The following is a 15,861-nucleotide window of genomic DNA, read 5'->3' as shown; positions in this document are numbered from 1 at the left end:
GTGGTTTAAAAATTTGGTTAACACATTGAAATATTTCACAACGATTTAGAGCTTAGGCAAACAGCAATTGGAATCCTAAACACCCACGTAACAGCTGCTCCGGTGTGGGATAATTAAGGACTGTCATGTCAAGGCCAATAAAATGTACAAGGTTGTGTCCAAATAGACTGACTTGTTTAATGTGAAATTATGACGTCACCGTTCCATTCTTAAAAGTAAATTGTGGCCATTAGACTGTAATTATTTAATTTTGGCAGATATCAACTGTGCATTTATGACAACAAAAATAGGATATCGATGCATTAATTAAAACTCGATACTAGCAATCTAAATTGATCATCGATATGTAAAATACAATAAGTATTTGTTATTTAGGTTAAATCGTAAAAAACATATAAACAATTTATTTGATAAACTTGTCTTTTTCAAAAATCAACGAAAGACCTAATGAAAATATGACTTAAATTCTAGGCGCTCGCTGGTGTATTATTTGTATTCGCCAATTCATACTTTTGTTTTTGCTTGTTCCTTTTGTGGTAAACACGAACAACGCCATAAACAACGGCGATGAGGACAATGCCAATAAGTAAACAACTAATCACAAACCATGGATAGAACGAGGATTCCTCTTCCTCGTCCGCCTCCCATTCCGTGATTTGCTCCATTGAACCGTTCACACTAAGCCTAGCTGGTGCAGAATCCATGTCCCGGAACAGCGATGCCTTCGCCAGATTACTCGACTCGGCAGCCTCAAACACCGGCTCAGTGTTATCGATGCGCACGAACGTGAGCCTAGCACCAGTGATTGGCAATTTGAAGCGAGCTAATCCATGACCATAGTACTCATAGACATCGGCACCGAACTCACGATGCTGATCAACCCATTGTCCAATGACCTGGACCCGCACATCACTATGAGGATCCATGGTGCGTCCAAAGTATGCTTGTTTCTGCACATTCATGCCGCCCTCGCCAGCCTCATCAAGATCTAAGACAGCGCCACGATGTTCCAGCAGCAGCGGCAGCTTGTCTAAATGATAACCCTCGTTGTAAATGCTGCTGGTGTTCAGTCGAATCTTCTCTACAAACGCATAGTTAACGCTGCCATAAATGGGCTTGCGTTGTGTGCTGGGATTCTTGAGCACGCCGTTACCCAGTAGCATTTTATAACTGTTGGTTACGTTACGCCAAGGCAAGTAGGTGATATTACGCAGTTGGTAGGCCAATGGTTGCAGCTCCACCAGCACATTGATGTTATCGTCCACGTCATACTAAGAGATAGCAGATTAAAACGGTTGTCCTCATGTGGCATTTACATGGAAACTTACAAAGTTATCCTCGAAAATCATGACCACGCAAGTGAACAACTTGTCAGCGACTCCGTTGACCAGATCGGTATGACTGAAATGACACAATTCGGTCTTCTCACGGTCTAAGTTTGTGGCCTTCGCAATGTAACTGAGCCGCTCCTTTGGGTTCAGCTCCGCGGCATAATGTTGCATCATTGTGCTGTAAGGTACCCAGGCTAACATAGCGTTGGCGTTCTCCTCACAAATATCCTGCTGAACGCCGCGTCCACTTAGCTCTCCATTGCGCAGCTTGAAGTAGTGATGAAAACTATGTTTCATCGTGGTGGTACCATGATCCTTACATAATGTCTCAACGAGGCTAGCCTGGAATTATATAGGTCTATTAAATATTTCATCCATGATGTATTTTAAAATATTGTTTTGCTAGAAAGCTTACAACTATGTTAGTTCGTGTCTACCATAAGCATTGGTTGCAATACTTTGCGTGGTTTAAGTCTTAACTTATCGAAGACAAGTTGAGGAATTTCTTCCCATTCGTCCGTTAGTCAGGATAATGAATTGCATATACATAGAGGAAGTAAATTTAGAAGAGAACGAGAAACCGTATTTTCAGAAAAGTTAATTAATCAGCGGGAAATACTTAAAATCGGCACATGCATAAATAATTTCATTATCTGGCTTGTCCACATTATCGCTAACCGAAGACACTTTCCTCATTGCGAAGCTTTCTTTATCTAACCCTAATTCAATTGAGTATATTGCAGGCGTGCCACTTGATTTACAGACTATTATCTTTGTCATATGTGCCTATAACTCAAGAGCCTTGCGACTGTCATTTAAGGATTTAGTGCTAAGCAACTTGTTGCCATTGATTGCCCAAACGACATCACTTTAACCTCCAACTACATCAGACTGACCGATTTAATACCATATTAGGCGACAGAATATTAACAAAAGATTTTAAAAATCAATTAAAACCAATTCATTGGGGAAAACACGTTTGAGGAATGCTTCAAGCTATCATTTGCAGACCAATCACATTGTACATATTTTGTAATGGATTGTTGATTAATATTGCAATGAGCTTGAACTTTGAATAAGCATTTTCGCATTTGTCGCATTCTAATTTGTCACTCGGTTAATTATTCACAAATATGTTACATATATGTATGTATGTATGTATATATAAAGAAAAACGCTTTACCTAGCAAGTCTATAAAAGTGTGCTTTAACGATTTGAAATAAAATGTTTTTAGTATAAGCTCACCTTCTCTTTAGCTGTAAGTGTTGTGGCTGTGATAGCGCATTTTAAATCCTTTTCACTGGGAATAACCACTCGACGACCTATATCAATGAGTAACGTGGGATCGGTTTCTATGCAGAAGTCGGAACGCTCCACAAATGCCGGGAGGCATGACGGAAGAAGTGATCCCAAAATGACAAGCGTTGCAATATACATTTTCTATGTGAAGCACCAAGAGAAGTTTTCCGTTGACGATACGCGCACTATCGATGACGAATTGTAACTGAAAATCGCAATTCTAAATAGACGGCAATTTTGGTACGCGTCGTCGTTCAGTCAAAAACACATTCAACTTGACCGCAAAACCCGATAAAACGCCAATTCAAGCCGCATAACCATATTTATCTATTTCTGAAGGATAAACTTGAGAGATTCGATTGAAGAAGCATGGAACTAAGGTGAACGCAACCAATGCAAATGACCAAACAACTGAACTGATTAACACTATGCGGCCATGCCTGTACGTCATTTCCCAACTCGCAGCCAGAGATAAGATAACTAAACATTAAAACGGCACAAACACTTTGGATTCCATTGGTAATAATTTTGTTAGCCTGCTTCTATACAGTTTGAATAATGACGAATAGTATCGAACTTCTAAGCTTTAGTGAGAGTAGAGTATGAATGGCGTGTTTTCTTTCTTGCAATATGCTTTTATTTTTATTAATAGAAAAGTATATAATTTTAATAAACTTTGTACATTTTCAAATTGTTGAACAATTTTTACAATTGATTCTTAACAGGTAAAATTATTTTGTTTTTTGCTTTGCTTTGTTGTGTTACATTTTCATTTTTATTGTACAAACTTCAACATAAAGTATAATTTAAGATAACAGCTTACGAAAACTAAATGTCATTAGAGCACATGCTTTACACAGAGACTAAAGAACTACAAGTTCCCAACGCTTTGAAAATGTAATTGATAAACCGATCGATGTGCTGGCACAGAGAGTTGCGAGGAGTTGTAGGAGCCAATGCAGCGAAGGATATTGTGGGTTAGTTGTTTGGACTGGAGCGGAGTAGGGCTCAATCTAAAGAAGGAGAATATACAAGTCTAATGCGTACAGAGGATAAACGGTTATCATTGCCAGTATTACCATCACTACTGGGTTCGCCATCAAAATCCAATTCATCGATGTTGGACAAAATTTCAATATCATCGTCATCGTCATCATCACTATCGTCCAGGTCGCTATCATTATCTTCACCACTGGAGGATTCACTAATGACATTCCGATTGCGATGGCTACGTAACGGGAAACCCATGAAATTCGGACCGATTGCAAATGCTACAAAAAGGAGATTGTTTTTAATTAAATTCAATTGCTTGATTGTCTCACTGTGACTTACCATTTTCAGAGCCCGTATCCGATCCCGTATCAGAGCCCTCCTCATTGGATTCGGGCACCTCCTCATCATCTTCCTGCAAGCATAGACATAATATTAAATTCAATATCATCCACCTGCCGCATGAGCGTTCTGAGATCGATTGGCGCGCCTGCACCGCCCAGTGTACGTGCTCGCCGTCGCACACCAACAATTGAGCTGTTGGGAGCATGCTGGCGAGCCAGATTTGCATTCGCATGTGACGCAGGCCTTAGGCGGCTCGGGCGACGGGCGCGTGCCTCATTGCCGTCGTCAACACCGCCTACACCTGGACCGACACCCACACCAACACCTAGACCAACACCAATGCCATCTGCAATAGCATCAACATCGGCTTCGGCATCTGCATCGAGCAAAGCAAAATTCAACGCTGGCGTATGGGCGCGAGCCGCCGCTTCGACGATGCGAATTAGCGGAGAGTCACCGCTTGGTGCATTGACGGGCGGTGACGGTTCCTCGGACGCGCCGCCGCCGCTTCGAACGACGCCCTCATCGACGGCCAGGTCCTTAACCGCACGCACCTCTTCCGAGCGCTCGCTCTTTTTAACACCAACGGCATAGATCTTCACATAGGTCTCCTGCTTTGAATCGTAACCGGTGTGGTCCTCTACAACGGCAATTAGGCTGCCATTTGCACTAACGCTTAGATCGTTAATGTTGCGCTTCACATCAATGGTTGCGATGCTCGAATAGTCGTATGCATCGAGTACATTAAAGCTGGTATCATAGGTAGTCGTCTCCATATCGTGGTCTCTATCGGCACCTAAACTGGCCCCATATATCACATGCATAGGCGAGAATGTGCAGTTCCTTTGGTCCAACACCGGCACCGTTTGCAGCAAATGAAACGTGCGTAGATCCCAAACTTCTGTGTTGGCAATGATCTAAATAATTTAAAAAAAAATGGCAATGAAGATTAACCGAGATGTTAACTATAATTTGGTGACACTCACCTCCAGGCAGTTAGGATGAAATACACCCGATATACACTGATTGAACTTATCAAACTTATGAATTTCTTTGCCGGAGCGAACGTCCCAAAGCACGCCATCTAAATTGATCAATGAAATATTCAACTCTGCGAAATCCAAATGCTATAAACTGTCAGCTTACCTGATAACAGCAACTCATCTGTACGGCACAGCGTCGCGCGATTCTTTGTGTACTGATTTGGTATGGTCGGTGTAAAGGTTGAGACTTTTGAACCCGTATTAATATCATATAGTACCGCACACTGTTAGAAATGAATTGAAAATTAATAGGCTAGCTAATATGCCTAACAATTGCATGCAACTTACATCATTGTGTGTGCCCAGCAAACGATCCTGAGTTGTCTGACTAAACTCGCAGTATCCGACATCGGGCAGACGCAACTTGGAGCGGAATTCATTGTCGGTAATGGACCACAGAATTGTAGTACGAATACGCCACAGACTAGTGGTCAGTACCAGATCGCCGCCTCGATTCGCCTGTATTGCATCCACGCCATATGTGTGACATATGGAGGAGAACTGTTCCACGCCGTCGTTCATGTTGAACACTTTGCTTTCGCCCTGATGTGTGCCAACAATAAGATAATTGCCCACAACGTCACAGCAAGTGAACTCCAGATCATCATAGTCAGCAGAGCGTATTGTACGCCATGGTGCAAAGTGTGTATGAACATGACGACGATCGAATCGTGCAGTATTAAATCCGGCCTGAGTACGAAAGTGTCTGGAAGTCAGATTGTAGTTGGAGCTAAGTAGACGGCTGGGACGTGGATCGGGACACTTGTGCGGCTCGTACAGATCGAATTGTGGGCATGTTGTCACCGGATTATTGCAAAGTGAATGCTGATTCGTCAGATACTCAGTCACGATGCTGTTAAGAGTGACCCGCTTGGGATACAGCGCTGGCGAGATAGCCAGGTCATCTGTCAATCCTACGGAACTGGACTCTGCATTCCCCAGACTAATTTGCTTCTGTAGTGAACGACTGACGGAGGATGTGGCACGCTCCGTCTTTCTCAGCTTTATGGGCGTCTGTGCGCTGAGATGATTGAAGTTAGGTATGCCTGGTGCAGTAGCCGATCCGCTCGTGGATGCATTGCCACTGCTGCTACAGTGGAGCGATGTATCGTCTGCTTGACTGCGACTTGGCTCCCCACTAGACATGATAGCCGCATTCACATCTTGCATGCGGTTGCGCAGTCGACTACGTGAAATTGAACTAATGCCGGAGAAACCTTTATAGTCGAATGGCGACTGATGAAAGTTGCGTGTTGTTGTCGTCTGCAATGGCAATCCGACCTCACGCTGCAGCATCTGAGCCGTTTGACCAAGTCCTTTGCTCTCCAGGTGCTCGAAGATTAGCTGATACAATTGCTGTTCGTTGTACTGAATGCGCGTCTGAGCAATTACGTTGGCCTTGTGCATGTTAGTCAGCGATGGATCCAGAGGGTTGTTCAGTGGTTTTGTCTTGCCAGAAATGCGTTCGAGCAGCTCCAGTGCATACTTTTGGAAGAGCACATGCTCCGCTCGCTTCTCTTGCAATATGGGATCTCGCATAAGAGCTTGCAGCTGTCCACTGGCAAACAACGGTAGTTTGCCAACAATTTGACGCACACGATCGGAGCGCGCCAAACCGGCCAATGCTCGACAGGCCATGCCGCGTATGCAGTCGGCATCTGTAATGGGTCCTTTGGTTTGCATGAGTGATAGCAACACCACAATACCATTGTTGGAGCACACAGACTCCCAGACCTTTTCGATCAGTTCCTCGGCATACTTTTGATTAGCTTTGTTCTTGCGCGACGAGTTGCCAAATTTCATTAGACTGCTCCCACTGTCTTTACGAATAATTGGTGAGCAGACACAATGACAGAGGACGGCCAGCGCAGATTTTAAGACTTCAGCATCGGCTGTGATTTCGCCGGCAGCAGCTCCCAGTACCGAACAGAAGCCAGACGTTGTCGTCTTGTCTAGCATCTGCAGGCGTTCGCAAAGCACCAGATAGACGCGCGGTATCACACAGCATACACTAAGCACATCGAGAGCTGAACGGACGGTCTCCGAGCGTCCGCTGTTCACCCATTCGTAGCTGAAGGCAATGATGCGCAACAACATCGTTATTCCACCTAGTTTTAGTAGCTGATCCACTGGTTCCCAATGTGCCCGCACTGATGTATGCTCTTGGAGCGTTCTTATCTGCTCATGCAACTGATCAAATGTGAGTTTAGCTGCCACTGTCGGATGTTGGCTGAAGTAGTGCGTCGACGATGAGGACGAGGTAGCGTAGTGTTGGCATATGAAGTTGTTGTACTTGTAAAAGAAATGCGCTTCCATATAGCGCTTGAGAGCAACACAAACGTGTCGAACCATCTGACGGGAAGCACATTCAACATCCTCGTTGATATCTGAGGCATTTTCACTATCATTATGACTGGGATCCAGAATTTTCAGTACGGAAATCTATTAGTAAATGCAAATACAATTAATAAATGTGAACAAATTTTCTATCTGGCAATCAAGCTGCTACTCACAACATTGTAGAGTTTTCGTAAGCCATCCTGGGCATCAAACTCATCGAGGATGACCTTAAACTGAAAGCTCAAGCTGAAGAACATGGTGGCATGACATTTGGACGAATCATGACACCTTCCCAGTATCCATAGAGCATAACGCACCAGATTCGAAATTAATGGACGTGGCATGCTGCAAATGCGTTCCATGGCATCCTCACAGTACGCCAAATAGTATATCGCAATGGATACACCCGTTGTGGCCAAACTTGGTCGTGGCACATTCAAAAGTAGCTGTAAAAATAAGTGTGCATTAAAAAATATAGGCAAATTTAGCACAATTTAAATAAAACTCACCTCCAGACCACCATGGGAAATAAATTCTAAAGCAAACTTCTTGTGACAGAGCAAGGAGGCAAGATACTTGAGCACCTCATAGGCAAGGCAAGTGTCTCGTCTGTCCAGCTCTTCCAGGTGGCTAAAAATAAGCACCATAACATTGTTGCCAAACGCCATACCCAGGAATTCCTGGTACTCGCCTAGGCTGGTTAGGAAGCGCATGATGAGCATCTGGCTGGTGTCTGCAGTGGGCGGATGGAGCGGTATATACATGCGCTTATAATAGCGTGACAATGGAAACGCGTCCCGGCTGTTCTCAAACAATATCGACATATTTGATGCACTACCACTAGCGCCATTATGTTGCGGCGACTGCGGCGCTGAGGCAGCGCCACAAGCCATCCAGCTGAGCATACCCGACGAGAAACTGCTGTCCGCAGAGTTGTTATGCGCAGTGCTAGCTTCTCCTGTGGCATTTTTGCTCATGCAACTACAGGCAAGTAGCATGTGCAGGCGATTGATCATCTTGGGCACCAATCGCATATTCTGGTCGCGACAACTAATCGCAATATCACTAACCTCCATGGCAGCGGCTAACAGACCTGTGGCATAGCTTTGAAGTGGTTCAATGCTATCTTCTGCCCAGTTATAAAGACGACTGATGATGCCGTCCTCCTCGGCAGTCTGAAATACTGCTGTTGTCTCAAGGCCAGGCATAACGACGAGTATTAGCCGACAAGCAATGATGTTCAGCTCAAGGGAGCTGCGACTTACGTTTTGCCGACTAAAGTAGTTTTCCCTCAGATAGTCATTAAGCAGCTAAAAATATAAATGTTGGTATATAGTATTCGAAGAAGCTTAGGAAGCTCACTTACTTTGCCCATGAACTGATCCTTGCGAAAGAGCAGTTTAAGCATCAACCCATATTGGCAACTTGGATCGGTTCTATAGGGATGTCTTAAGTCCAGTGGATCGGGATCTTTTCGCATGTATACATCCTTTTCACGCTCAAAGATCTCCGCCAGACTGAAGTGTAAAGTAAAGTGACAAATTCAATTAATAAATTGTATCAAATCAAACAATTAAAATTACCTTCTGAGGGTGGGCACTGGATCGTAGCCACTCTGTGTTTGCTCCTGCTCCCATTTATCTATGATTTGCGTAAGTTCTCTTTTGGTTGCCGAACGCCGATCTGCCGCAGGGTCATCCTCTGCATTGGCATTATCAGCATCGGCATCATCATCTTCAACAGCTGCGTCGCCATCTCCATCATTATCGCCTTCTTCGCCCTCTCCATCAACTTCTACTTCGGCATCCTCTGCATCATCTTCACCCTCCGCGTTTACTTCATTCGAATTGTCCTCGCTTTGTGCGTCAGCCTCCAGCTCCTCATCAGCTGGTTCATCATCGCTCTGATAGGCTGCGGCAAAGATGGCATTATCCAAAGCAATGTCGTTTGGCAATTCTTCATCCTGTGCTCGAGCATTTTCATTTCCATTGCCATTCGCATTCGAATTTGCATCAGACATTATGAAAGCAGCGCACGAGGCGAGCGTTGTACACTAGCCCGATGCGATGTACACCAATTTCGCAATTTCCACTACGCAAAACACTAAAGATTTGCTTATATCTATAACTTTTTTAATAGGATTCACTTGCATTAAATTGCGTGCCGCTAAAAAAGCCAACCACGCGCTTCTCTTTTTGGCAAACGAAATTGTGTTGCTAAGCGTGACCGTAAATTTCATTGTAAAATATTCTGAAATATACTGAGATGTACATATATTGGTATATTAAAGTTATTTTGCGCAACTTTTGAATATGTTTTTGTTTACATGTTTTGCCGAACAACAGGTGAACGTTTCCAACATCTTTTTTAACAAAATAAAGATATTTCTATACATTCCAGACATCAAGCAAGTAAAGTTCAAGATCATGTTTTGATTTCGTTGACTAATCAGGCTTGAATGAAATGAATTCGTCTCCAAATTCATAACAAAATGTTTTAATTATGCATATGTTTGAAACTATGTGTGTAAACAAATTTTTGAATTTTGTGTTACCGTCCGTAAAATAAAGTATTTTAAACAAAAGATAAAAATATTTATATATATATTCATATATATATATTGCTATTTTACTTATAAAGAAAATAAATTTTAGTAGTGAACCTTTTCTGTTGCATAAATTTGCATCATGTAAAAAGTGAACAGTGTGGCAACACTGTTAGCAAAAGCCGCTAATCGTGTGACTGTTATCGATGGACGCGTCATTATTTTGTTTTGGCTCCTCATTATCCAAAAACAGAACTTGTTAATAATTGTAATTTAAATTAAAATGGGTTTCCTGTTTATACTCAGTTGGATCTCCTTAGGCATACAAATCACCTTCGTAACGCTGTCCTTAGGTAAGCGAGTAGTTTATAACTAATTCATGTGCTCCGCCTATACAAGTTATATTTTATCAACAGTGGCCGGACTTTACTACTTGGCTGAATTGGCGGAGGAATACACAACGCCAGCACGACGATTTATTTTGTTTATGATAAGTTTCACAATTATGGTCTACATCATGTTCATATTCTTTGAGGACTTCCCCTGGACCATGCTGCTGTGCGGTCTAACAGCACAGGGATTTCATTTCTCTATAATGACTGATTTTCCATTCATTCGTTTGCTGTCGGTGCCATTTATTGGCTCTTTGGCCATGTTGGTGATCAATCATGTGCTGGCTTTTCAGTATTTCACTACCGTTTACGTGCCCTTCACACAGGTAAGCTTAGTACTAGTCGAACTAGCCGGAGCACAGACATTCACCTTTTCAATTAATGGTTTCTTATTTTAGGTGCTCGCTTACTTTACTATCTGCATGTGGATGGTTCCCTTTGCATTGTTCGTTTCAGTGAGTGCCAACGACAACGTGTTGCCCACCACGATTGGGAGCAATGAAAGAAGGCTGGGCAGCAATAATCCCGATGTTGTCAGCAATTACTTCTCGCGCAACAAGAAGATGGGACTGTTATCGTTGTTCAACTACATGAAAGAGACTTTGTTGCCCGGACGCAGCAAGAAAACATTTTGATGTGAACAAACAAAAAGAAAACTGGTAGTTTAAGCAATTTTGAAAGGACAACAATCGTGTAGTTATTTATTTTGTAATAAAAGTAATTATAGTGTTATTATGAACATTTAAAATGCTCCCTCTACTTGTTCTGTGTCTTGACGCTGCCGTCGGCCATTCCAAAGTAACACTTCGATGCCATGTCAACAAATAAACCCGTCTCCAGGACACCAGGTATCATGCTGATTGCACGATTCACCTCATCCCAGTTGTATTCGCGCTTTGCCAAAAACTTCCAGTCTAGCAGAAAGTTACCATTGTCGGTAACAATGGGTCCAGCTTTCTTCAGGGCGATGCGAAGACTTGCTTCACCTCCAAAAAGTGCCTCAATCTTCAGTTTGACTGGTACATGTGCCATTGGCGCAATTTCAATGGGAATGCCTTTGCACCATTGCTCGCCCAGGCGCAGCGATTTCTTTGTGTAGTCTGCGATAATGATAACTGTCTTGGCGCATGAAGCCACAATCTTTTCCTGCATCAGGCAACCACCGCCGCCCTTGATGAGCACCATGTGGCTGTCGACCTCGTCGGCTCCATCAATGTACACGTCGATTTTGGGATTGCGATCCAAATCGCCCAACGTCAGATTGTGATCCAGAATTAGTTTGCGTGCCTGGTATGAGGAAGGCACACAGATCATGTCCGCCAGGGCGCCCTCCTTCCACACGCGCTCCGCGAGTCGTTCTACAGCAAACACTATTGTTGATCCGCTGCCCACACCAACTACTTTGGTGTCCTCTGTGACCCATTGATCAACAGCGGCTTGGGCAGCCGCACTCTTGGCGGCGTCTAGTGCAATTTTATCGTCCATCTTGCAGTAATTTCGCCGAAAAAGTGTCGAAGCTTGTGCAGAATTAATTCCAAATGAGATCAAATGTGGTAACTGCGGTGTAAGGAAACCTCGGTACAGTAACAATGGCTTCAGCATGTGTTCTCTCACGTTCTCACTCTCGTTCTCTAAACTTCAATGTCACCCGGCAAAACCGCTTCAAAATTAAGCACTAATGACAGGAGTTAAAAAAGAACTGGAATTGCGATCGTTATTTTTAAATGTGTATTAAACTTAATGGTGTACAATGAAACTACACTTGTCTATGTTTTCTTATTAGTTTCAAATGAAGTTTAATTTTAAAACTGTTTGAATTTTGTTTTTCAGCAAGTGCAATTATGTTATAGGTTGACAATCATCGATGATAAAATCGATACATCGATAAGTTAAAAAATTTTTTTTTAATATCGGTTTTTTAGTAAACATAAGAAAAATATAAGAAATTCATTAACGTTTAAAATTTCTATTCGAAAACTAAAAAACGACTATTGCTCGCTAAAATTGAAGTTTCTTCAGTTTTTAATCATTTCGCATTAGTAATTTTTAAGCTATCGAAAATGGCGTTGCCATTTGATTTAATTGTTGGCGGGCTAGCTTAAAACGTTCTGTTAATAACAAAGTACGTTTACGTAAAATAAAGAATAGTGGCTTAAGTGGGTAAGTTAGTTTTCACATAATTATTATTTATTAATGGCGTAGCTACAACAATATTGTCAGCTTTTTAAAAAGATTCAACTTAAGCGAAACAACTAAACAGCGACAATTATTTGTATATAAATTGCTCAAAATCGTTCAAGATATTGCAAAAAAATTTTTGAAAGTCAAAAACAATTCCCTTGTTTAGCTTAGCGATGTTTACATCATGTGAATGGATTTGTTTTGCATTGTTTATTATGTTATGTGAATACATTCAATTTGGGTGCATCGCACGGTGGGATGGAAAATTTAGGCTTTCTTCAGTAAAACGCAATCAGGCAAAAAAAAGGCAAACATTCCAAAAGTATGTCTATTTGAAATTACGTTTTTAATAGTAAGTGCAAGACATAAAGTATTAATAAAGAGTTGTTGAAAAATGTATTTCAAATTATATGTGATTTAAAATGCGATGTGTGTCATATGGTATTTGTTGTGGGATATGTCCTATATCTTATGGGGCAAGTAGTTTCTCCCAAAAATTATATGTAACTACTTTTGGAGCAAAGAAGCCACCAAAGCCCCTTCGTCCTTTGTGATAGATGCCCAAACCAGAGAGTGATACAGCGGGATTAGGCACCACATCCTGCAGATCGATGAAAGGCACTGTGCTCTGAGCTGCATCCTTATCCACGCTGGAACTAACGAATTCCATATACTGATTGTCCTTCGACAACGGCAGCGAATGAAGCGCCGATTTCGTGGACACCTGAGGATCGTACAGCATCAGTTTCTGGCGAGGCTTGTCTTGGTGTTCCTTTCTCCAATCATTGCCCAGCCAAATACTATCGACATCAGGACGAATTAGATGACCTGTGGTATAATTAAAAGTGCTAAAACGCACCTCTAAATTGAGATGGTTATTCAAGACATGAAAGCGTGCTCCAGTTACCACAAGAGTATCATTATCAACAGCAATCTCGTCCAGATCCATTGCGCGACTGTTGTAGTTGAGCTTATGATAGTCGTAACCATTGCGTATGTCCACATTACTCACATCATACAGTTCAAGTGGAATCCAAGCCAGAGATGATTGATTGATCAGGCCACCCGGCAACAGTTCGCCTTGCTGCAACTGCAAGTGGAAAACACGCTGAGCTTTAACAAAACGTGCCCCAGTAACAACCATATTCCGTTGATAATCCGAGAGTGTATCGCGCAAATTAAAGTAACGATCGGATAGTAAGCTTTCCTCATCGCACAAACAGAAACAGTAGTTGCAACGCCAGAAGATCCACTTGGACCAGGACTCCGCAAGATCGCCACCAGTTGCACAAACAGTCTCAACTTCAATGCCATCCTGGCCGAGTCGCCGACCATTATTAAACTGAATGTAATCGTAACGCCGTGAACTTGTAATATTACTGGTTGCGTTTGACTGGCATACTGTCATATCAGCTCCGATGAATTGGCAACTATGCAGACGTCCCTCACACCTGGGTTGTTTGGTGCACAGTTCGTTAGCGATGCAACCCTGAGAGCGCACATCGGTGTAATCTTCACAAGTTTGAAAACAACTCGAGTCATTGTTCAGATTGACTTCGTTCTCCACATAACCTTGCAGAAGACGCGTAACTTGATCGTAACTTACTCCTAACTTTGACTGCCAGTTCATGGGATCGCAGCGCCAGTAGACGCGACCAATACGGGTCATTACATCGAGCAGAACTTGCTTGGAGTGTGTAATGCGTTCCTGGTAGTTTCGACGCATTAGGGACATCTCCAAGGTGAAATTACCCTTGCCAGACTCACGCAATGTCATCCACGAGAACTCCATCATCAGGTAGGCCTTTAGCTCTGTCAGCATCAGCTTTGTGAACAGATCGTAAGCATATTGTTGTGGTGATCGCTCTGCAGTACATATCTGGCTCTCATCCTTTTCATAGTTCGCCATCATCTGGGCGAAGAGTGAACTCTCGCTTTTATCCTCAGGTTCGCCGAAAATATTACTGTGTAAAGCATCTGTCAAATAGCCCAACGAATTGGAACCTGGCTTCACGCACCACTCGGCAAAGTTTGTTTAGTGTGAATGCATCCAGCTTGTCCGTAAAGTTCTGAACCTCAGTCATATATCGGTAGTGCTTTGCGATTACTTTCGTCATATCGTCGATTTCGCTTAATTTGTGTGTCAGCAACGATTCGGTATGAAACTCATGCTTCAAAGTTTCAATAGTCATCGCAAAATATTCAGCTTGAAGTTTCTCTGAATGCTGAATGTGATCATTGAGCTCATCCATACGTCGCATAACTTCACCGTGCTTGTCCAGTACAATGGGTAGCTTGCTGGTGTCTACAGGTGCATTGTCAATCAAATTCCATACGATTTGCACACCTTCGCTAACCTCCTGGATTAATTTTATTATGTCCACGACGTCTTCGATAATGGAAATACCTGAACTTGGATTAAGCGACATCATGGCGAATAGTAGCATGAGCAACTTCACCGACATGCTTAGTTTGAAACGCATTGCTGATGTGCTAGGGATTTCTTTTATCTGAAAGACATAAGTGAAGTATATAAGTAATCGGTAATTACTAAAAATTGTTATACAAAACGCACTCTTTAAAGAGTATGCACATATTTTCATAAATTTCTGTTTAGCGTTGTGTTTTTGCTGACCTCAGCTCTATAAGAGTTAAACCAAGGAACCCAAAAAAAATTGTGAGATCTATCGCATTTGTCTGCACCCCCGATGTTTATATTCTTATATACATACATATATGAACATATACAACCACAAGAAACAGCCATTTGCGTATGTATGTATGTACATACATACATATATGTATATTATACATACATAAACGTAACTGTATACATAGTATGTACATACTTATTCACACATATGAACATGTATAGATTTATGTATGTATGTACGTACACAGCATATATACATATGTATACATACATACATCTATATAAATAAGTATATGTATGCATTTGTAGACATATACAAATGAAATTTTGTCACAGTATGTACAACATTTTGAGTACTTACGGAAATGTGATCCTTGGGTTATTAAAATGCTATGGTTATTGCAAATGTCGATCTATGTACATATGTATGTATATGCACTCCCATAAAATGTAAATATATTTTTGTTAATGCTCTGATGAATTCAGAGTTTCGCACTGACGTCCGATAACTTCGCTTGCCTTTTTCGAACTGATGCGAGCATGCCGACGCCGAGAACACCATACATACATATGTACAGAAATGTCGGGGACTTCCAATTATTTCTGCATACATGTATGCATATATATATGTATGTATATGTGTATGCGCATACTGCAATAGCAGTGTTGTCCCTTTAGCTATTTTCACGCATAATCTGCGGCTTTATAAAGAAAATTGGCAGGCTCATGTTGTACGTATTG

The 15,861-nt window shown here is 42.1% G+C and overlaps 5 protein-coding genes across 6 annotated transcripts; 1 reads left to right on the top strand and 4 right to left on the bottom strand.

Annotated features, from left to right (window-relative positions):
- Positions 1-281: 281 nt before the first annotated feature.
- LOC117568080 (enolase-binding protein) lies at positions 282-3,027 on the bottom strand. The gene is made up of 3 exons (XM_034248454.2): positions 2,578-3,027; positions 1,329-1,673; positions 282-1,271 (listed from the first exon to the last, which is right to left on the bottom strand). Exons 1-3 carry the CDS (start codon positions 2,767-2,769, stop codon positions 468-470), a joined length of 1,341 nt encoding a protein of 446 aa, XP_034104345.1. The 5' UTR covers positions 2,770-3,027; the 3' UTR covers positions 282-467.
- Positions 3,028-3,245: 218 nt separating this feature from the next.
- On the bottom strand, positions 3,246-9,562 carry LOC117568076 (protein mahjong). 2 transcript variants are annotated; one of them, XM_034248446.2, is made up of 11 exons: positions 8,933-9,562; positions 8,716-8,866; positions 7,859-8,659; positions 7,523-7,795; positions 5,298-7,451; positions 5,113-5,233; positions 4,953-5,050; positions 4,521-4,883; positions 3,964-4,036; positions 3,711-3,902; positions 3,246-3,644 (listed from the first exon to the last, which is right to left on the bottom strand). In XM_034248446.2, the coding sequence occupies exons 1-11, from the start codon at positions 9,367-9,369 to the stop codon at positions 3,640-3,642; spliced, it is 4,668 nt and encodes a 1,555-aa protein (XP_034104337.1). In that variant the 5' UTR covers positions 9,370-9,562; the 3' UTR covers positions 3,246-3,639. The 2 variants fall into 2 exon arrangements, 1 of the variants encoding a protein (XP_034104337.1); XR_004572121.2 differs by lacking the exon at positions 3,246-3,644 and having other exon boundaries at positions 3,826-3,902; positions 3,964-4,883.
- A 507-nt stretch (positions 9,563-10,069) lies between these two features.
- LOC117568546 (protein TEX261) lies at positions 10,070-10,921 on the top strand. Its single transcript, XM_034249264.2, has 3 exons — positions 10,070-10,247; positions 10,311-10,612; positions 10,685-10,921. The coding sequence occupies exons 1-3, from the start codon at positions 10,178-10,180 to the stop codon at positions 10,919-10,921; spliced, it is 609 nt and encodes a 202-aa protein (XP_034105155.1). The 5' UTR covers positions 10,070-10,177.
- A 28-nt stretch (positions 10,922-10,949) lies between these two features.
- On the bottom strand, positions 10,950-12,107 carry LOC117568545 (ribose-5-phosphate isomerase). The gene has a single exon (XM_034249263.2). The coding sequence runs from the start codon at positions 11,886-11,888 to the stop codon at positions 11,043-11,045; it is 846 nt and encodes a 281-aa protein (XP_034105154.1). The 5' UTR covers positions 11,889-12,107; the 3' UTR covers positions 10,950-11,042.
- Positions 12,108-12,385: 278 nt separating this feature from the next.
- Positions 12,386-15,639, bottom strand: LOC117568543 (uncharacterized). Its single transcript, XM_034249260.2, has 2 exons — positions 15,482-15,639; positions 12,386-14,977 (listed from the first exon to the last, which is right to left on the bottom strand). The coding sequence occupies exon 2, from the start codon at positions 14,377-14,379 to the stop codon at positions 12,937-12,939; it is 1,443 nt and encodes a 480-aa protein (XP_034105151.1). The 5' UTR covers positions 14,380-14,977; positions 15,482-15,639; the 3' UTR covers positions 12,386-12,936.
- Positions 15,640-15,861: the final 222 nt, after the last annotated feature.

The sequence above is a fragment of the Drosophila albomicans genome, chromosome 3, assembly GCF_009650485.2.
Source record: "Drosophila albomicans strain 15112-1751.03 chromosome 3, ASM965048v2, whole genome shotgun sequence".
NCBI classification, from domain to species: Eukaryota; Metazoa; Arthropoda; class Insecta; order Diptera; family Drosophilidae; genus Drosophila; species Drosophila albomicans.
The sequence above is the reverse complement of the archived record's forward strand: the minus strand, read 5'-3'. Positions and strand labels throughout refer to the sequence as shown.